General features: G+C 34.8%; 1 protein-coding gene across 10 annotated transcripts in view; it reads right to left on the bottom strand.

The window, feature by feature from the left end:
• Nucleotides 1-22,165, bottom strand: part of LOC134265618 (filamin-A-like) — a 72,562-nt gene that overhangs the window by 5,388 nt on the left and 45,009 nt on the right. For 5 of the 10 annotated variants that reach the window (XM_062747841.1, XM_062747849.1, XM_062747844.1 and 2 more), the window contains 17 exons: nt 20,615-20,788; nt 20,016-20,339; nt 19,409-19,703; nt 18,846-18,999; nt 16,893-17,082; nt 16,419-16,666; nt 11,911-11,940; nt 6,974-7,015; nt 6,584-6,713; nt 6,180-6,320; nt 4,931-5,059; nt 4,187-4,360; nt 3,672-3,833; nt 3,162-3,365; nt 2,643-2,795; nt 2,116-2,244; nt 315-374 (listed from right to left, as the gene is read on the bottom strand). In XM_062747841.1, coding sequence (XP_062603825.1) covers nt 315-374; nt 2,116-2,244; nt 2,643-2,795; nt 3,162-3,365; nt 3,672-3,833; nt 4,187-4,360; nt 4,931-5,059; nt 6,180-6,320; nt 6,584-6,713; nt 6,974-7,015; nt 11,911-11,940; nt 16,419-16,666; nt 16,893-17,082; nt 18,846-18,999; nt 19,409-19,703; nt 20,016-20,339; nt 20,615-20,788 — 2,739 coding nt within the window. The remainder of the gene's footprint in view (nt 1-314; nt 375-2,115; nt 2,245-2,642; nt 2,796-3,161; nt 3,366-3,671; nt 3,834-4,186; nt 4,361-4,930; nt 5,060-6,179; nt 6,321-6,583; nt 6,714-6,973; nt 7,016-11,910; nt 11,941-16,418; nt 16,667-16,892; nt 17,083-18,845; nt 19,000-19,408; nt 19,704-20,015; nt 20,340-20,614; nt 20,789-22,165) is intronic. The other 5 variants (XM_062747846.1, XM_062747850.1, XM_062747845.1 and 2 more) reach the window with 4 other exon arrangements.

Genomic DNA, 22,165 nt, shown 5'->3' with positions numbered 1-22,165 from the left:
AAGTTGGAGGGCAATGTTTCTTTCTTGAAATAGGCAAAACAAAAAGGGTTTCATGTGGAAAATGTATATGGGTTTCAAATGTACAATTATTTTTCCTGTGCTTGGTTCAAAACGGTTTCTGGGAACATTTTTGCTGCTTGTCAATTTAATATGCAAAATCAAATTTTGCTTCACATATTTGCAGCTTGAGAAAAAAATTATTTTTTCATTTTATTTTTTTGAGCAGTATCTAGGGTGTGCTTAGAGGAGGGAAAAACTCCAACAAACATCGCCATGGTAACCACAACAAACCTCACCATGGCAACAAGCTATACCTGTTGTCGTTTGAATTTGAGTTTCCTCTTGGTATTGAGCGCATCTTGCAAAGAATGCGACTAAAAATAGATAATTTAAATAGTGCATCTAAATATAGCTACAGCAGTACATCTCCTTAATGATGGCGATTTATATTAAAATTACAACTTCAAATGAGATATATAAGAAAAATTATCGTGGAGATGAAAAGGCAATCAATCTGTAGAAGTACTTTACAAGACACATTAAAGATTTTCAATCTAGATTAACAGGCTCTTGTATGAGCATCAGCCATGGCATCAAAGTCTACACACACACTTCAGACATTTGAGGAATGCAGAGAAAATAAAAGTCAATCCGACTAGGGGAGCCTTGCTTCTGATCGTCTGCCAACTTCTCGTGTTGTGCATCCTACAGGGAGATCAGAATGAGCAGACAGAAATATCAGCCGGGATCGCGTCTGCTTCCCCTACAGGGAGCGAGCGGAACTCTTCAGTCATTTACTGTTATTTCCTGATGAGCCTCCTTAATTCACTTTTGATTGCTGTTTATGAAATCTCACTTCTCAGCTTGTACAAACTTCTTACTCAATTTTAAAACCAGTGTAAACAGAAGACTTAACAAGAAATGTTTTCAATAAACAGTTGATTAACATCTATGAGTTCTTCATTAGTTTTGATGCCACTGTTTTATGTGCAAAATAATGTGTAAATAAAACTAGCAATCACAAGGTTAGCTGTGAATTGACAGTTTATATCTCCCCCAAATTACTGTGAAATCATTCTGATTTTTTTTTTTTTTCTTTTGTGCCAACTTATTTTGAAATCAGAACCATGGCAACACCGTTCATCGAAATCAAAAACGCACTATTCTATGTATCTTAGGAATTTTGTGCCAACTTATTTTGAAAATTCTTTTTTAGGAATTTCACAGAAAATTCTACTTTTAGTAACCATGGCAATAATTTATTACAGTCTAAAACTTTTAAAAAATCCATGTTGTTAGACAAGAATCCAAACACAACTTTTATTAATGGTAAAAATGAATTTCAAATATGAACCCAGAGCTTAGCAGTTAGTAGAAACTCCTTACAAATTACTATATATAGATAGATGTATTGCCAAAAGCTGTTTTTGTGTGCATTCCTCTCAATAAATAATTTTTCAGTAAATCTTGTTGTGTTGTATACTTTTTTTTTTGTTCCCTATAAACACTGCTTCATCAATTTGCCCCCAATCACTTTATGCTGACAGAAAAATAACATCTGTCCTCAGTCAGTATCTTATCTGTTTTGTTTAAGTCTAACTCGATAACTGATATTCATTTGAGTCCACCTCAGTCTATATATGGCTCCAAAATCCCATGCTTATGTGACTCAATTGAGCCAACCATTCCATTCAACACTAATCTTTAAAACAGAGGCTTCTAAGAGATGCCCACTTAAATTCATCTTTGATTAATCGTACTAAAACTGTAACCCAGAATCATGAGACTCAAAAACTCAGAATCTGAAGGGTTAAGTGTGACATTCATCAATGCAATGAATACCTTTAGGACTGACTTAGAAAGTTGAAGCCACATCTATGTAAGAGACTTATTAGAACTTTCTTTGGATGTAATAACCTTGGAATCTTGCATGAGTGATATTCTTTACACATGTTAAAGTTTATCTTTGTGAGCAATACTCAAGCTACAATTCAGCGTATTGGACCTAAAATGTGAGATACATTCATCAGAGTCTATCTCGTGACGAATACTCGAGATGTAACTCACACACTGATTGATTAGAGTCTATCTCTGTGAGTATACTCGAACACTGACCTGGAATCTTAAGACTGAGTTCACACTGACTGCCGATGTGAGTTATATCTGCTGCCTCCCGGTGTCGAGTTATTCTCTCCGTCATTCTGGACGAGGGCTCACCACCAACGTTCACATTGAAGGGAGAACCTGTAGGAAAACAGGTAAAATGTCACATAGACATTTCTGAATGAACATACAAAACAAATAAATGTAAATGAGACAGTTCTGAACTTCTGAATTAACTACCAAATAAGGGCAAAATATTCTTAACGTCTGGTTAAATGGCATTTTAAAAATAACATATGGTAAATCTGACTTTAAAGTCAACAAACCTAATAAGTGACTGAATTGTACAACTCAGACGTTATATTAAATCTGAAGTTGGTCATAACAGGAAAATATGGATATTCATTCAGAGTAACATTTACTCCCACAAATTAATCATTCAATGTTATTAATAAACAATTTTATGATCTTTCTCTGAAGCAGTCACATCCTGTCTAACCCCCCTCTTCTCCCAGTATGGCCCTATATAAATCTCTCACCTGGCACATGTTCGTCAGAGAACTTGATGTTGATGATGTAGTTGCCGGGCTCGGTGGGTTTGTAGGTCACACGACATGACCCATCCTCATTGTCCAGACACTCAATGTCGGCCTTACTGGGTCCCTCAATGGACAGACTCAGACCGCCGTAACCTGTCAGAAAGTAAACCGTTACTGACCAATTTACATAAATAATAACATTCTCAGTGTTACTATCGAAGTTAATTAAAAAAGATAAACAAAATCAACATTACATTAAAAATACCGTATGTGAGCTTACTTAAGGAATGGTTCTGATTTTTAATGTGTTAATGTACTGATCATGGCAAGATTGTGAATTAATTTAAGTGATAATTGTAAATGTGGAATAAATGCTTATTCATAATTGAGCAAACACGTCCATGATATTTTAATGCAATCAAGTTAGAAAACAGCCCTTTACTGTAACATTGAAGATTTTCTTCTGCTAAAGAGATTTTTTTACCTGTACAAGACCCAGAAAATAGCCCCATTATATACCTGCATCTCTGGTGTCCACCATGAATTCGTTGATCTCGTTAGCCATGCCATTCTGTAATCCCTGTCCAGCCACGCGGACCTTGCTGGCGTTTCCGAGTTCGCTTTCACCCACGATGATCTTGAAGGGGCTGCCATTAATATGCTGGCCGTTTCTGAAGACGTTAACCAAGTGTTCACCAACCTCACGTGGAGTGAAGGATATTCCTTTAATAGAAAATGTTGATATAAGTAGGGTTTTTTTAAATCCAAACTTGAAAACCCATTCCTTGAAATTAAGCACATCTTTTTCTTCAATGCATCCATGAATTTTTCCAATCAATACAAAGGTCATATTTATTAACCTTTTTGAAATGAATTTCCTATTTGCAAATTACCAACCAATTTTACACCATTAATGAGCTTAATATTTGAAAACATTTTACGCTGTTACATGCATCTACTCATTTGTCCTTTCAAAGACGTGAATTTTACAGTAATTTACACCTGAATCGTGCAGCAGTATTTCCTTACCGAGATGTCCATTGGCCAATCGTTTGAGCAGACACGGCTCCTCTCGGCCAGAGGGTGAACGGATGCTGGCGGTCAGATTGTTGATGTCCTGCTCCATGACCTTCAGTGACACCTCGCTGCTGCGTCCAATTTGAGCCTTCCTTCGTGGTTCTCCAGCCGTGGCTATCAAAGGGAGATAATGCAAGGTGATAATTGATATTTCCGCAAAATGTCAAGGCCCAAATGTACAAGTAAACAAGTTTACACAACTCATAAATGCAAATTAAAAATCAATGTACACTTGCTCTTTAGTGGTTTTTAATTTGTGGTTTACACATGAAAAGAAAACTAAATGAAGAACTGTTAGGAAAAAAATTCAAAACTACATGTTAATGAAGTGAAAATCTTCCCCGAATCCATTTTCTATCAAGTATAGACAAGAACCCCTTAAAAAAAGATGTCAAACGATAATGTTTTTTGTACTAAAGTTTTCACTCTTCAAATTCTGAATTGGCAAGATTCTATAGGAAACTCACGGCTAATCTTGGCAGTGAACGGTGATCCCGAGATGTGGTTGTCGGCGAACTTGACGGTGATGTTGTATTCTCCTGGAGCGGTGGGGATATAACTGACCGTACAGGTCCCGTCACCATTGTCCACACATTTAATTTCCGTCTTAGAAGGACCCTCAATGGCCAACGAAAGTCCACCTAACAAGTCATGAAAATAGCTCTCAACATCCTTTTCACTATCAACAGTGTTAAAAAATTGCTGTTCATTTACTGAATTTTCTAAAATTGAAAAGTTCCCATTCTTCCAATGTAAGCAAATTCTCACAAAAATTTGGTTTTATAAATACCAAGTCAATGAAAAATTGATTATAGCAGAATCTTCAAAACATAATTAACACCTAAGTTACAACTATATTTACACGTTTTCCTTTGTTTATTCCATTTATAATAAGAGATTTCAGTAAAGCTGTTTTCTTCCTCAAAGATTGCAATAAAAACAATGTAATACCCAAATACACCTACATCCTTATCAGTTGCATGCTGTAGGGCAATACTTAGAAATGTCAAGACGATTACAAAGAAAAATCTGCCTTTTCTCATGCAAATTACATAATCACTGAAATTAACAGCAGTATAATCAATTTTTCTCCCAAAAAAACTTTATTTCAAGGTAATTTTGCATTTGAAATTTTTCAGGCATTTATGAATTTATAAATTAAAATTTGCTATACACGGTTGCTATGACTACCGCCTATCTTATTTTCGTACCTGCACCTGCGTCTTTGGTGACGATGGTGAATTCTGCGGGCTCGTTGACGATTCCATGACACAGACCTGGTCCATAGGCGGTCACATGACCACTGTTGACGGCATCCACATGGAATTTGAATGGACTTCCTGTGAACACAATTAAAATAAACTTTCAAGGTCATGGTCATTAAAAAATGCGTCGATCAGAAAACATAACAACAATCTATCAAGGGGCAAACTTTTCTGTCGAGAACAATTCAAGGGAGGAAGATGGGTCACACTTTTTCTTCCCACAAAATTCAACCATTTTGCAAATTAGCCAATGAAAATATCATGAAAGTTGGGTTTCACATTTTTCACATATCCTAAAAAGTTTCACAACAGCTGTCAAAAAGAAAAAGAAAATTTCACTCAATAAAAAAAAACATTGCTGAAGATATTGAACCTGGTAAATGATCCAGTGTAAAACTAAATCTCTGTTTTCTTCTCCTAGACTCCATTACCCCCCAAACTCACACAACCACAGTAATTATTGAACAGTTCTTATAACTTTATCTGTTTCTGATATTTGGCAACACCAACTTTCTATCTGTGTATCACTAGTTAACCAGCGGCCATGAGTTATTTTTGAGATAACGGGCAATGAAGGGAAATGAATAAATTCTGGGGAATCCTAATCTGGTATCTGGTTAATCTATCAATTGCTCCTGATCCATCCCTGAAGGTGAAATATTTCATCTGATAGTGAATGTGTTAATTGTATAAGCAACTTACACCTATACCCTATCTCATCTATCCCTTAATCATTTCATTCTGAATTGTTAATCTTATGCATTTCCATTTCAGTTATAAACACAAAGTAGACTCTTAAATTACCTTATAAAATACAAGACATCAATTCAAATTTTTATGAATAAAATTATCATTATTTTACCCTAAAGAATTCTGTTACAATTAAACTTACGGTAATACATGTATTCAGATTTGCCATTCTTATGTCCCCTATCCTCTTTGCCTTTTAAATTCTTAACTTTTTTTATTCCATATAATTATTGTTATATTTGACCTTTATCTTCAATATATTCATTGGTGTATTTGACTTTGGAATTCAACATCATTGTATTTTACCTATAAACTTTCATTATGTTCATTTGATATATTTGACCTTTACCTTCAATATCATTTCATATTGTCCTTGACCTTCAACATAACCATTGCTGTATTTGACCTTGACCTTCATATAATCATCAATATATTTGACCTTTACCTTCAATATCATCATTGTTGTATTTGACGAAGAGTTCGTGAAGTCCAGTTTCCGTGGGCTGGTATCTAACAGTAACAGTTCCATCTTTGTTGTCCTGGATTTTGGGGTACGCCTTCTTTCCAGAGGGCATGACTACATAAGCTGTAAACAATATAACAAGACATGTGCTATAAGCAGTTTCCTTTCATCCATTCTTAATACATAAAGTACTAAATGCTTTACTTTTCTTTCAAATAATGAATAACACAACTTTCCATAATTTTGAGAAAATTTAAAGTTGTTTCATGTACATCCATTTACTTCAAATTAAATTTATGTATTTCTGCTTCTAAACTAAAACTTTACTTATCTCATATTCAATGACTCCTACCCCCCCCCCTTTGAGAATAATTCAAGTGACTAACCAGAGACGAAGTTGAAGATAGGTCCGACAGGGATACGGATGTCAACTGGTTGGAACAGCCCTGCCCCTGGGGCACCAGCATGTACTGCGTCGACAGTGTCGGGGGAAATCAAATCCTCAGTGGCACCAACCTATCAACAAGGAAGATAACTCTTCTGTACACCTTACAATTAATGCCTGGATTACCTCCCTTTGAAGGAAGTCGAACATGCAAAAACACATGCTATTACACATCACATTCTATTTCTCTAGAAAAATTTTAATACATTTTCAAGATCAATTTCAAGAAAGAAACTTCAATATTTCATGCTTTCATCTCACAGTTGCTAATCTCAGGTTATATTTTAGTCAGCTGATTTTTCCGACATTGTTAGTGTTGGTTAGAACTTACCTGATCCTCCAGGTATTTTTCATACTCCTCAGGACTTACAGCCTAAATAACAAAGAAAGGCCAAGTCAACAAACACATGCAATAGTAACATGCAGTCTGGCAGTACAATAGACACAATACTTTTGAAGCTCCCATCCCCCCCCCCCAAAAAAAAAAAAAATCCCTAGCAAATCTATTATCTGAGGGGATCTCCACAAAATTAAATTTTTGAAACATTTGATTTGTTTTAAATTGGGAAATCTTTAACCAAAAATATTCTTTGTCAAAAATGTCCTAATATTAGAAACTTTAATCGATGTAGATTTGTTGGATAGATTTTGCCATATTTAAAACTTTTTCAAAGGTAAAGTTGCATATTGGAAACTACTTGGTGATAAAAGAAAATATTGCATTCATGGTATGTTTTCTAAACTTTGAAAAAAAAACACTTTTGATCTACAGTTTCTAACATTCATACTGCCAGACTATCAAAGTGAAATAAGCGATCAAAACGTGATGTCAGAATCATAGCAGATTACAAAGTATTAGATCTGCTGAAAAATAAAAGCAGTTTGTTAAAAAGACTACCTAGGATGCCAAAACGATCATATCAGTACCATCTACTTATACAACTCATAATTTAACTGCTTCACACAACATATATCACACCTGGTAATGTTTGCAACCTAGGCTATAACTAACTGGTCTAAAAGCTCGATCGGTATTTCACAGAAAGAGCCGAAAACTCAAGGTTTTGAAATCAAACAGATCTAAATGCTAAAACAGAACATTATAAATTACAGATCCAAAACAGATCTCCTTAGACATATACTCAACAGGCTCTAAATTAACATCCACTGACAAGCTTCATTTGTGGATGATGGCCGCACATGCACCCAAAGCAATGGGTGTATAAATGCTTTCTCTTTTTTTTTCAAAATATTTTTATTGTATGGAATATATAATATATACATTCACCTTGAATCTGTTAATCAATGTAAGAAACATGTAAAGAACATTAACAGATATATTCTTTCATTTTTTGCTGATTTCCCTTAATTTTTGCATCTACAAAGTAATGCTTATGCAACAGATGCAACAAAAAATGCCCACTTATCAGTCGTAAAAACCTTTCGATGCTTTTAAAGCCTTCAAAATAAACGAAACCAAAAAATTTTAATTATGTTTGAACAGTAGTAAACAGTCACACCTTTGTAAAAACAAGAACAAAAGGCAGATATCTCGAATATCACATATCACAACACTAGGGGGCACAACCCAACATCCAGCGATAACCTGATTACCGAAAATCATGTTACGCAAGTGATCCATTTAATGCGAACCCATTCTGCAAAAAATCTTGATAAACTTAAAAGACCACCTTTATTCTAGTTTCTTTTTTAAAAAGTTATCTCGACTAAGACTCGACAGAGATTTTTAACAATCATTAGGATTCTGAACGTTTTCTGAAGTTCGAAATTGGAGCAGAAAAAGAACAAGGGTGCATAGATCATGAAGAGGGCCAATTATGCCAAAAATGTTTTGATAGCGTGTGTATCTCCCTTTGTAGACAAGATACCAATCAAATATTATTAACTCTACTCTTAATCATAATTCTCTTTTAATGTACCAAAGATATATCAAACCAATAGAAATTGTAATGTGGATGTTTCGAGGGTCGTCAGTGAGATGGGGATCGAATTCCTCCCCATGCAGATGAGGGCTGTCTTATCTCTGATGGGGAAAAGTGTAGCATTATGAAAATGGGGGAAAATTTTCACTTCAGTATCTGCAGCTATCAAAATTCTTGAGGAGAAGATAAAGGCTCACTGATGAAGGGTCTGAAAAGAGAGTGCTCCAAAGATAAGACTGAATGCATGGTGAGATCCTAAATGCAGAAAAAACAGTAAAAATCAGGCATAGTAAACAACTCCAAAACGTAGCCATTGATGAAGCGATATTCTTATTTACTGAGTTATAATTAGGGAATTGCAAGAATGACCAAGTAAAAATTAGAGAATTTTAAAAATTTGATACAAATCTATACTTTGTCACCCCCTACCCCCACCATTACCACCAACTTTGAAAATGATACTCTAATGTAAGATGGGGGGTTTCATTTCTCTCGTGTTTTTAAAAACCATTTTCCACAAATGTTTATTTGGTAAATTATATGGCAATAGCTGTAACATTACTAGACAGCATTACAAAAATATATGTTATCAGTAGACACCTCGCCATTTAATAGCAGCCTCTCGCTGTATTTTATGGCCATATAAACTACCATACTTAAGGAAGCCTGGCAAGGAGAAGATAACCCTGTATATCTGTGGTCTTTATGACCTGGGACACAAGCACTCCAAGTCATATTGAACTACAAATCCAAAGTCATCCATCAATCACACCCACTACCAGAATTATCAACCCATTTAGATAACCTCATTGACTTCATATCCATAGTACTTTAACAAAGTGAGTATGTGTCTGGGTTACAAGACAAGCCATTCAAACACTCTCAAAAACTGAATCTCCTTAAAAATCTTCTCATCCTTAAATAATGCGCTGTGAAATGAAATCTAATGCATTGCTTTGGGACAGATGTTTCAAAATACAATTTCTAAATGTATCTAATTTAATCTTGTTATGTAACCTGTATAACTCCAGTTGACTTAATGATATCTTTGGACAGATGTGCCCAAAAGCAAAGCCATGTTTGAAACATCAGCTAGAATGTTCCACAAGCGAGTGACTTTCATTACGGGGGTTTAAGTGATTTTATGCATGTGCAGAGCTGATAAACTTCTGATGAATCTGCCATCAAAATGATTCCCGACTTGATTATAGAAGTCTGCATTTATCATTACAGAGATAGCTCACAAAGATCTTATCTCCAACCATAGTTGACGGTTCATGTTATTTTAATTTCTAGATCCATCATTTGTGATTTTTTCATCTGCAGTTCTGTATATGGTTCTTATAATTATCTTCACAAAAAAAATATCAAAATTTACTCTTCTTATAATTATTCAAATATCAATCTCTTTTTATTTTGTTATATTATCTCACCTTTTTCAGTGAATTCACAAAAAAATCATTATAATTGTCTTATATTCCTAATCCTTTTATTTTACAGAATTTTTGTATTTAAGAATCCTGTATTGCACTCTTGACAATCTTGTATTGCACTCTTGACAATCTATCTCACAACTTTGATTCAGGTTATTCTGATTTTGTGAAACACACTTCAAATAATTAACAAAATTTTCCATCACAATTAAAATTTTTCCACTTTATCAAAAATTTCAAAGGGACCTAATCCAAAGAAAAAAGGAAATTACTTACACAAAGTTTCACTGACTTCCAGTAAAAATTTCCTATGTATAACACAGGGGCAGCAGATACGAAACACAAACCTTGAATTTTACAAATTGAGTAAAATGGTTGAAATGCTTTGGCTGGGAACTCCGTGCCTGTCAGTCAATTAGAAGAGGGATGAGCTTCATTTCACTTCACTTCAAAAATGCAGGCCTTTTAAAGCCAGGCTCTGATTGGCTGATTTTTTCCAGGGCACCAGACTACCACCAGGTGGCAGTATCTATATGCCTCCCTGGTCAGCCTCCGTATCAATGCAGAATCGGGCCCCCCGAATATCTGTAATTGTCGTCAAAATATTTAATGAGGTTTGTTGGTACCTTTTCTCCCTCCCCTATCAGAAGAGTATCTCTCGTCCAAATCTTTGTGATGTGGGTTAAAAGTGCTATCGTATAAGATCAGGTGAAAAAGAGAGTGTTGATGCGAAGTTATCACGAAATTCCCACTAAGTTTTATATCCAAAATCAAATATACTGTCACACTAGGGGACTACCTTAATGCTTTTTAAAGTTTGAACATGAATTGATATAAAATGTTTATAACATGTATATAATGACCTTAAAATTCTATTTAAGATGTCATCAAAATTTATTATAGAGACCACTCAATTAGATCAAATATACACAGGAAAAACAATTAAAAAAAAACGTTTTGACCTTATGACATATATTTTCAAAAAATACAGGCCAGAACTCAGCAAAGGCAATCAATTTAAAAGATTACAAATGATTGCAAAAATTATGTAACACCTCTAACGTAATAGATAAACTCATCAGGTGATTCCAGTCCAATTATTTACTCTTAATTATTTCAAAATGTTGTAATAGGTAGATTGATAATCATTCCGAGTAGAGAATTTAATTTTCTGCTGTGAAATATCTGCCAATAATACCCTCCTTGCTGAGATAGGCATTTGGCAATAGTGTGTACACGTCTCTTTTTCCGTGTGGACCAGGTGTTTTCTATTTGTTCTTTTTCGATTCTTCCAGATTCCAAAATACTTAATTACCTTCAATGATCCCGATATTTACTGCATTTCTTTTGCCAGCTATCATTTACATGATCTTTATGCTTGGTTCTGCTATATAATGTATAGCAATTTTACATCATATTTGATAGTTTTGCAGACTAACATAATCTCAATGTCATCAGAGAAATATCGCCCTGAACAGAGGGCAATACAAGGATATATTGCATGTTAATCTGGGCTCATTGTTAGAAATGTGAGAAACTGCTTATTACATTTTGAAATGTGATTGGACATCAGTTAAAAAGCAGCATATAAACATATATAATGAATGTTGTTAGAGATTTGCATTTGCAAGATTCATTCCACATTAGCAGCTGTGAAAAAAACATGAGAGAACATATTAAGAATTTTCTTTTTCATCACTTTTCCCCTTACAATCATTTCAATGACATTTTTCCCCCTTTTTCGTGGCTGCATGTTCATACATTGCCATCTCATGGATACATTGAAAGACTTTTCCATGCACAAAGATAAAGTCTTCATTTTGGATGCAAGTAATATATGCATGTATGTATATATATTTTTAAGAAATGAATAAAAAACACAGACATCTTACCGAAATTTCCCAATCACTATTAGTAAGAACCTAGTTAAAAAACACAAATGAGAAATGAGAACACTTTTTCAACAATACACAAAAAAAGAACAAATGAATATGAATAAATGATATGAAAATATTTTAATGAAATTTTCATGAATTTTCAATGACATATGAAATAAAAAATTGAAATGTGAAATTCCTCTTAAATAAAACAGCTAGATTTTGGTAATTCTTAAATACAGTAATTGCAAGCCATTCCATCACCTAAATGATTATTATTTACAAACATTCCTCAGTGTCATATTCCCTCTAGTATACACCCACACTTCTCTTTTTTAATAGTACCCCACATTCCTAAATAGAAATTACAAGAGAGATTGCAGGACATCTAAGACCAATACAACATTGTAACATCAGAACAAACACAAGCCAACAAAGTGGCCAGTGGTAAAACCAGAGTTTGACCACAAGGTCCATTCATCCGCGAGCTTGTCCATCAACATCTGATAAATCTGAGTTCTTTGAATCCAAATTTTATCTCCAGTAGCTTTCGTAAAATAAATCTCATTGACAGTATATCTGTGTTTCTCATCAATCTTTGTAGACAAGTAACTCACACACATACTACATTCCCCCCTCCCCAATTCATATGTGCTAGCTAGCTGCATGTACGAGAGAATTTACAACTATGTTGAAGATGAGGTGCTGAAGAAATCCTACCATTGTATCTGACTGACATATCAACCTGTATTCTGGGTTGTACTTTAACAATGCTCTGTTAAAATCTTTACACTGAAAGAATTCTGTTCTTCGATGTAGTTATCCAGTATAAAACTATCAAGATCATACCACGTAACCCGGAGCATCGTAGCTGATATAGAATCTGAGCAACTACAACAAACTCAATGAACCAGAGGATGTTGGTCTCTAATTGAATTAAACTGAGGAAGAACTTGAACGTTTCAATGTCAAACTGGTTCAGCAATTGCTAATCTTTTTTTCTTAAAAAAAAAGTTCAAGAACTAAATTTCTTCTTTCTATGAACCCTCATCCCTAATTTTTGCCCACTATCAAAGCTGGAAATGAAACAGAAGCTAGTGCACATTCTACACTGGAGTTTAATGCCAAATCGTATAATATGTAAACTAATTGACCTAATAAAACCACAAGTGTATGGGTTATACATTTAAATTTAAAGATGCAAGATAGATGAGGCTGGTATCTCAAGAACCCAGTCTCTTTTGTCTTTTAATTTACCACTTAGCTCCTCTAGTTTCTGGCAGCAGTCATTTTCATGAAGTGGTTCATTTCATGAAGATGTCAAGGAAATTAAACAGACAGCATGTTTTGGGCATTAAATAAAGTCGGCTTCATTCTGCATATCAAATAAGACAAATCGTCCACGCCAATAAGGGGGGAAAACCCTGCGATAACAACTGCCTTTTTGTAAAAACTTTCTCACAAATGTCAAGACACAGCTAATGGATAAAGGGTACCAAAAAATGATTCACACTTCAAAAAAAAAAAAAATACAAAAAAACAAGACCAATGATATGAAAGTAATAAATGAGCTGCAATGTCTGATTCATCTTCCTTCCCACTCAAAAAGCAGTGAATTAAATTTTTATCACTTTGGAGCCATTCATTTTTATCCTGAATCTTTTACTGACAAAAAAGCATTTTTGGTTTCTTTAAAAGAATTCAACAATTGGTATTAATTTTCGGCAAATTAAGGTTGCAGACAAACTGTGCAGGAAATAAATAAATGGCAGCTTTGCACCATGACCTTGATCTTTTGAGGATGAACATTATAATGTTCTTTTCCCTTCTAAACAGACAGGAAGCACAGATGAACATAATTTCCTCCGACTTAAAATACATCTTGTCATTTCTAAGCCTTGGCAGCTTCTGTCTGAATTCAAACCGGAGAAATCTAAATAGTACGTGTTTTTTTCTCTTTCATACCAAAATCTAACAGAGCTTACAAACTACACAAGTACAAAAAAAAAATAAAATTTCAATGCACATGATACATGGAACTATTTAGCACAATTTGGTTTCTTTTTTTCTTTCTTTCTTTTTTTCCCCCCAAATGCACAACATTCTTTTATTATGTTAAAAAAGCAACCATTTCATTTTTTAAAGATCCCAGAATTTTGAAAAAATACCATTCCTACACCAAAAACACACCTGGAAAAACAAAAAATTGTTGTTTCATTCACAATTAGTTTTTAAATTACGTTCCAAGTCGAAGGAACAATTTAAGGGGGGTCCTTCGGCGGAAAACTCTTGGAAATATCTCTCAACAAATTCGGTCAGACGCTGGGTGAAGACTTTGCCGTCTGTTGCTGAGAGTGATATCAAAATACCTGCATTTATCTTCATCTAATAGATCATTTACCAGTCTTCCCAAAATAAGGCACAGGAGCTATTTATAGTAATAAAATCTGGAACTCATCCTAAAAGCATATAATTCGTAAAAAAAAAAATTCCATGTCTTTTCCTTCTTTCCCATCATCCATCTTATCTTAATGCAACGTTATGTTTTTATCTTGTTTTTCTTTACAACAAAACTATGAACATAGATATCTAATTAGCAGAAATGTTTTCTTTACAATGGCTAAACTTCAATGGAAATAACAGGATGGGAATTCATCCTGGAATGTGATTAATGAAGCAAACAAAAATAAAATGCACTCTATGATAAACTGAGCTACCCTCAGCCCTCTTCAGACTTATTTTTCTTCAATGTAAAATGTGCTGAAAAAATCTTTTTGATTAAGAAAAAGAACAATCTCTTTTCTAAATACTTGGATGCTGAATTATGGAATATGCTGCAATTGATAATTGTACTCTAAACGGCCTGAAAAAATGAAACTGTCAACAAAGCATGCTGGGAATTATTTCCGTTATGCGGAAAATCACCCTCATCTGTCAAACCCTCGAACTTGACTCAACCACTCTGACAATTACCTCCAAAACACAACAATGATTCTCCCTACATACATCAATGTATGTTTCTTGCTTTCCAAATGAGCTTCTGAAGCCATATTTCTTTGTAATACTTCATAAATCGTGTCCTATTAGCTGTTTACAATTTGTATGAATCAGTTGTGGTTCTATAAACAGACTTGCATAAGTAAACATTTTCTTTTTTCTTTTTTTTTTAACAAATCATCACTATTTGAATGCAGAAAAAAGTCATTCATCTGTAGATTTAACTTTCTTGTTCTCAAAACAATTAACGTTGTGAATATATTTTTTCTACTTAATCACATAATTACGCCTATTGGTCGATCGTTTCCAAAACCCTCTAGAAAAACTCATCTCTTTCAGTTCTACACAACAGGTTCTTGAAGAAGCATACAAAAATATTCTACTACTCCCACAAAAAAAGAGAAATTCTCAGTCTTGTAAATTTTCTCATAAACAGAAGCTCTTAAAACCATGTTTCCACATTCCAAAAGCTTGCAAGACGAATTTTCCTGGAATTTTTACTGACAATCAATGATTCAGAGTTTATATTGATTATCTTCGCCACTCACCAACCCACCCAGGAATCGGGGGAAAATAAGCCTGATTTACAAGACATTCACCCTCTAAAGGCCATCCTCTCTTCAAATAATTTGAAAGTTGAATGAAAAATATTTTCAATAGAAAAAACAAACATCTTATTTTCTTCCAACTCATGCAAGACCAGGGAGTTCAAATTCCCTCGCATGCAAAGTCATGCATAATAAAGTTATCACGTATTTGATTTACTTGATGTCTACAACAAATATATACATATGTCAACAAGATGGTTTTCTTTTTTTTGGGGAAAGGCAAGGCTAGAAATAATTGGCATTGATAGAATGTAATTGTTGATGCAAGAACTGCAGAATTTCGAACATTTCTCAGTTTTGTGCCAACAGAACAAAAATCTAGGAGATCTCTAGTGATTTGTTCTTTTTCTTCTGTAGTGAATCATGTGTTTTGGGTGCTTTCCTAACATAAATCTCTACTTTTTCGTTGAATTAAATATTAGGCATGGCATTTAAAATCTTGCGAGTTCTTGGATAATAAGACATTTTAACACTTCTTGCCAAAACAATCAAACTGAAACTTAGTCAAAAGACTTCCATATTTAGCAATTATCAGGTTATTGCTTTTAAATTGTTCAACACTGAAAATCACAATTTCCTCTTCTTCTAATTAATCCAACTCATCTGAGTGCATGCTAGCTAGCAAATATTTCCTAAGTCATGCAGTTGGCATTTTTTTGAAAATAAATAAATCCTACTCCTTTAGTGCCAAACAATATAAATCCTATCTATAGCTAGGATCAGGCAATACCACTGCCATCAATGATTGCCACTCCCTTTTATGACAGGCAAACTAGATCTGCCCACTAAATGATATAGTGGGCAATTAGTGGGCAGTTCCATGATTGCCACTCATTATAAGAGTAAACAAAACAGAACTGCCCACTAAATGACATAGTGGACAATCAGTGGGCAGTGTCCACCCCTTCCTGAACTTACCTGGATATCGTATTCTCCACCGGGCACACTCTGTCCTCCAAACTTGATGTTAATGGTGTAAGCGCCCATCATCTGAGGGGTGAAGAGGAGGCTGAACGTTCCGTCGGGATTCTCCACGATGTCGATATCAATGTCGTTACCGCTGGGACTGCGGATACGACAGGTGACCTTGCCTTCTCCAGCCTGGGAGGCGTCCACACAGATAACGGTCTCTTTGTTGATTGGGACGGTGGTATTCTCCAGACCTTCTAGAAATGTTATAGATCAAATTCATAACTATTACAATTCCATATCATTGGATGTCACACTAATTTTTGTCAGTCTAATGAGTTTTGAAGGTATCATATATGACTGACTTCCATAAATTCTCCAATCTCAAATCAAAATGAAGCAAGTATCTAAAGCACACGACAGAATATCAAGCTAAGTTGATCTGTTTTTTCATGTTCTCATGTTTTCAGTATTATGACTTACCTGTAATTCTGCATTTGCTGGCATCACCCACGGGGTAGGCGTTGACCTTGAGGGGGGTGTTGGGTACCACTTGACCTCCGAACCTGATCAGGATCTCGTAGGTTCCAAGGTCATCTGGGACGTAGGACACGGTGAAGGTTCCGTCACCATTATCAACGATGTGGGGGTGAGCGTAGGTACCGTCAGGTCTCTGTTAACAAACAACAATAAACAATCAGTTCAATACAGTAAAACACGCTTAGTACATGCAAACTCAGATATTGCGAATTCACAGGTATAGGGAAGTTATAGTGGTTCCTTAGGTATTAAATTCGAAGAATTCCTTATACAGATATTGCAAATTATGGATATAGCAAATTAATTTCATTGGTCCAGTTGAGTTTGTTAAAACTGAGTTTTATTGAAATGATATCTATAGTAATAAACAAAATGCATGGTATTCAATTTTTAAGGAAATTTTCTAACAGATGTCAAATTAATGGTTTCCTTCTATCTTTTTTTCAAGTTTCTCTCTCCAAATCTTTAAAAGTTTTTTATAAAAAATTCCTGCACTTTTTCCTAATTTTTTTGGTAAACGAGTGCTTTATCTTTATCTTTTGGGTGGGACTGCACACGATGAGTGGGGAACAATTCATTTTAATTATAATGGTTGCTATACACTTCATTAAAAATCTCATACATATTCCTTTGTCCTCCCATATATTTCATTTTTCTACACTTTTTCAACAAGGCTGGATTGTTTTTTCAAGTCTTTCTCAACTCACATAAATCACCTTAGAGCATTTGAAGTAAAATATTTTTTTGAAGTTTCAAGGTTCATTTAATTATCACATCTTTTGGAGAAAACCAGTGCAGCATAATAAGCAATTATCTTGACTAAGCAAAAATCTGGAAACAGTTTGCTGTATTTGAAGAGATTATTCACTCATTATATTTGACAACTTAAGAGAGGATTATTCTTTAAAATTGATTTTTGATTAAACAATTGGGGGTACAATTGGATGATTGTGCCAAATGGTTTTACAGTAAAAATCTTTTAAAATTAATCAAGTCATTTGGGACTTCAAATCTTGCTTCCTTAAAACCCAAATTCTTATTATGTATATTCATATTATGTATATTCTTATTATGTATATTCTTATTATGTATATTAAGAACATAGAACAAAGTCCCCTACAGTATAAAAGAATACAATGTATCTATATATTAAGTGAGTTCAGATTTAAGTAGCTTTTCTTACTTTAAAAGCTACTGTTCAACATACCACCTCCCAAAATATTTTTCAAGGACACATCAAATATTTTTTTTTGATATTACACATTGCATAACCTAAAAATAAAAATCAACCTAAATTTCTAACATTTATAAGGTATCAGAGATTTCCCAGAAGGCCCTAAATTTCCTGTGTCAGTATCAGGTGTTACTCTGCTTTATTCTGATGTTAATGGGGCAATAAATCCCTCCCGGGCTGGAAAACAAGATGGAAGGGGGGAGGTGATGATTGAATTTATCATACACGGAGAAAACCCAGACATCAGCTTCAGCTGTATACATCAAGCTCTGAGGAGTTACCTCCCTTCATAAGACATTGCACAGTGTGCCTGCACTTTTGTTATTACTGCACTATAATACAAAGGTTCGTCTGTTCTCTCTCTGTGTCTGTCTATACACCAATGATTAAGAGCACCTTTTCACTGCATTACTTTGAGGTGAACAAATAACTTGAGTTATGTAACAGCTTTACTCATTTAATTCATTAACAAAACTTCCAAATTTAGCTTTTCTTTTGAGTCATCAAGACAGAAAACAAGGGCTTTGTGGTTTTGAGGAATTCTGCTTTTAATTTGTACTTCTCATTATAGAGTGCAAAAATGCAAGGAAGAGAGAGAGCAAATCTTTTAACCTTGCATCTTCCACTGATTGGCCTCTTTAACGGTGACCTTTGACCCTTACCTTGATAAGAACTTCCAGGTCAGCGATGCCGGCCTCCCTGGTGTCGATGAGGAAGTTGACTGGTAAACTGGCGGGGATGTTCTCCTGGACGCCGGCTCCAGACAACCGGACACGGCTGGCGTCCACCCCGGGCTCCACCTTGGTGGTGAATGGACTGAAATAAAAAAATAAGCTTAGTTCAAACTTCACTCTATGATTCCAAAGAATGTCAACATTTAGTAATATACAAGGGAATATCTTTAACTTTCTCTTGTTGAAATTATTCATTTAATTTTCACTTTTTTTATCCATCAGTTATCTTTAGGCTTAATCTATGTCTTCCAATACATGTAATTTTATCCCAATTGTTGTTTAAAAATACTTTGAAAGTGATAATTTTTGTAGGGAGGTAATTTTCTAAATTTTCTTAGTATGAAAAGTCCCACAAGTTCATATCCTTTATAAAAATGTTAAAGCCCTACTCAGTAAGATATTTCTCATTTTATTACATGATCAAATCCTTCTGGAACCCAAAAAACTATTATTCCAAAAATAAGAGGTTTTCTAAAGCAACACCCTCTCACCTTCCTGGTACGTGTTGGTTTGCGTACTTGACGTCCACCTTACATGGCCCCTCCTCCACGGGGTAGTAGGTGGCGTCCACCACGCCCTCAGCCACCGGGGTCAGCTGAGCAGGCTGGACGCGACCTCTCTGGTCAGTACAGGTGACCTCCAGAGGAGCTTCCCCGGCCTCGGTGGTATCCACGGTGAAGGTCGCAGGGGCACCGGTCTTCACTCCCATTGGCTCGATTCCAGGTCCGTAACATTTGACCTTCTTGGCATCAACTGGGTTCTTCACAGCCACACGGAAAGGTGAGTCTAAAATTAGAAACAGACAATGAATATTTGTACATCTTTTTATTTGGCAGATACATGTCATTATACCTAGTAGGTTTTTAATGATTTTTCTGGAAAAGCTATTTCATAACTATAAAATTTACAATGAATAGAACAATAAAGATTCTACTTCCTTTGGGACCACAAAAAATTATAAAAAACCTTCAGTTGTATGATTGGAAAGATGCATGAACAAAAAGAGGCACTGCAACCTCAAGAGTTTGCTACAGAAATACTGTTAACATTAATTTCAAAGAAAGCCTCTTTTGAGCTCTTAACTGAATAAAGACTTACTGGGAATCTCTTGGTCGGCGAATTTAACAGACACATCATAATCCCCGGGTTTGCTGGGCATGTATTCCACAGTACAGGTCCCGTCTCTGTTGTCCTTACAGTTGATGGGTACCTCAGAGGGTCCGTCAATGGACAGCCCCAGACCGCCCTGCCCCGCCCCCTTGATGTCGATGGTGAACACCTGGGACTGGTTGGTGTAGCCGCCCTGTAGCCCGGGACCGTAAGCCTTCACACGACTGGCGTCACAGCCGGGCACGGCATTGACCTTGAAGGGGCTGTTGGGGATTGCCATGTTGTCGTATGTGACATCCATAGCAATAGTTCCTGAAAAATGCACAAAATACATTAACAGACCAATTAGCATTTCATAGCTTTTTGCTCTGCTTTTTCTGTTCAAAGTTAAGCACATATACGGTGTATATATAGGTAAAATTTCTAAAATCTTTGCAGCTTAGCATAACTAGAAAGGATAAATCCTCAAATTTCTTCTCAAACAGAGTTATTTGTCCTGTATCACAATATTATAGGTGATACCTACAGCTAATACACATCTTTTCTGATATTTCAGTCTTGACAAATCTACAGTTGTCACCCCTTACCTTCTTCAACAGGTGTGTAGAGTACATCGTAGGTACCGTCTCCTTTGTTGGTGACCTTGGTGTCGTTCTTGGTACCAGAGGGGTTGTTGACAATGGCTCTTACATTACCCTCCCCAGAGGGGGTAACAGATTTGGCATCCACAGAGAATTCGGTGGGGGAATCCAGGAAGACACCTATAAATAGAACAAGAAGCTATAAATAACTATGTCAAGCTAAAAATAAAATTCATTCTGTTATGCTAAGATATACAGAAATTAATTTCTACATTGTGTAGGTTTGATAATAGGATATTGTGGTGAAATTCTAATAATATGTAAGTGTTAAATGGAGAAATATCTAATATTAAATATCGTATTTACTGTTACAATATAACTTAATTATTAATTAGGCTAAAATAAAAATAGTTGTACTGGATGATTACTGAAAAAAAGGTTGTGAAATATGGTTGTAAACTTTAAACTATGCTAGTTAGCATACAAATTAGTATACAACAGTTATTCTTGGATTTTCAGAAAAAAAAAATTCTGACTAATTAACTAAGCTTTAATTTTTGTCAATAAGTAATAGGGGTTGGGGGACATTCTCTGTATCAGTGCATTAATAAATCTGACATGCTTATCAGCTAATGTTTAGTAAAGTAATACATATAATGCTAGAAAGAGGTGCTATTTGATACTTACAATATATATATATTATGACTATATGATGGGAATTCTATGAAATATGCATTGCCAAGAATGATATACTTTGAAATAGATCTATATATTATAGGGATGGCAATCGATTGCAGAATTGCTAATCGGTTAACCGCAAAACGTTCCAACCGATTAACCGGTTAGTCGAATCAAGATTATACATTTTGACATTTTCTTTACATATACACAAAAAGGCTAAAAAGACGTTGGAAGTTACATTCTGTTTATTATTTTGATCAGGGAATTTTATGTACGCAAGAGCATATTTTTTTTTTCAATTTCAACAGACAAGAAAAAATTAAGAAAACCACTAAATCAGACAGGGATAATTTTCCAACATAGATGTTAAAGAAGTTAATTCTGCGTTGTCACCATAATCAGAACTACATGTAGCGGGGTAGTCAATGTCTGAACTTTCTTTTAATTTACAATTTACAACGTCCTTATGATAATATAATTTAATAGATAACGGCAAAATATAGGCATGCTATAATTAAAAGTGCTTAACGGTGATGTTTTTAATATCATTAAAGAAAACCACAGTACTATCTGGGTAACTGCATGATGTTATAAGAACAGTAAGAGCTACAATTACCTTCCAAATATTCTTAATTATAAGATGTGTAAAAACACCAAAAAATATGCATGCAGCGCTTTCCTTTCTAAAAAAAAAAGTAGGGGATTTTAAGGATAAATTTACATAAATTTTATTTTTTCCGACTAACCGATTACGAATTTTCTAACCGATTAGCATCGTTCCGACCGATTAATCGATTAACCGGTTAGAAATTGCCATCCCTAATATATTAGGTATCATAAATTAAAGGGGTGCATATTGGTACACATATATAAACA

Source organism: Saccostrea cucullata, unplaced genomic scaffold (genome assembly GCF_032062105.1).
Source record: "Saccostrea cucullata isolate Sc308-1 unplaced genomic scaffold, CSIRO_AGI_Scuc_v1 ctg288, whole genome shotgun sequence".
Taxonomy (NCBI): domain Eukaryota; kingdom Metazoa; phylum Mollusca; class Bivalvia; order Ostreida; family Ostreidae; genus Saccostrea; species Saccostrea cuccullata.
This window is presented reverse-complemented; position numbering and strand designations above follow the sequence as displayed.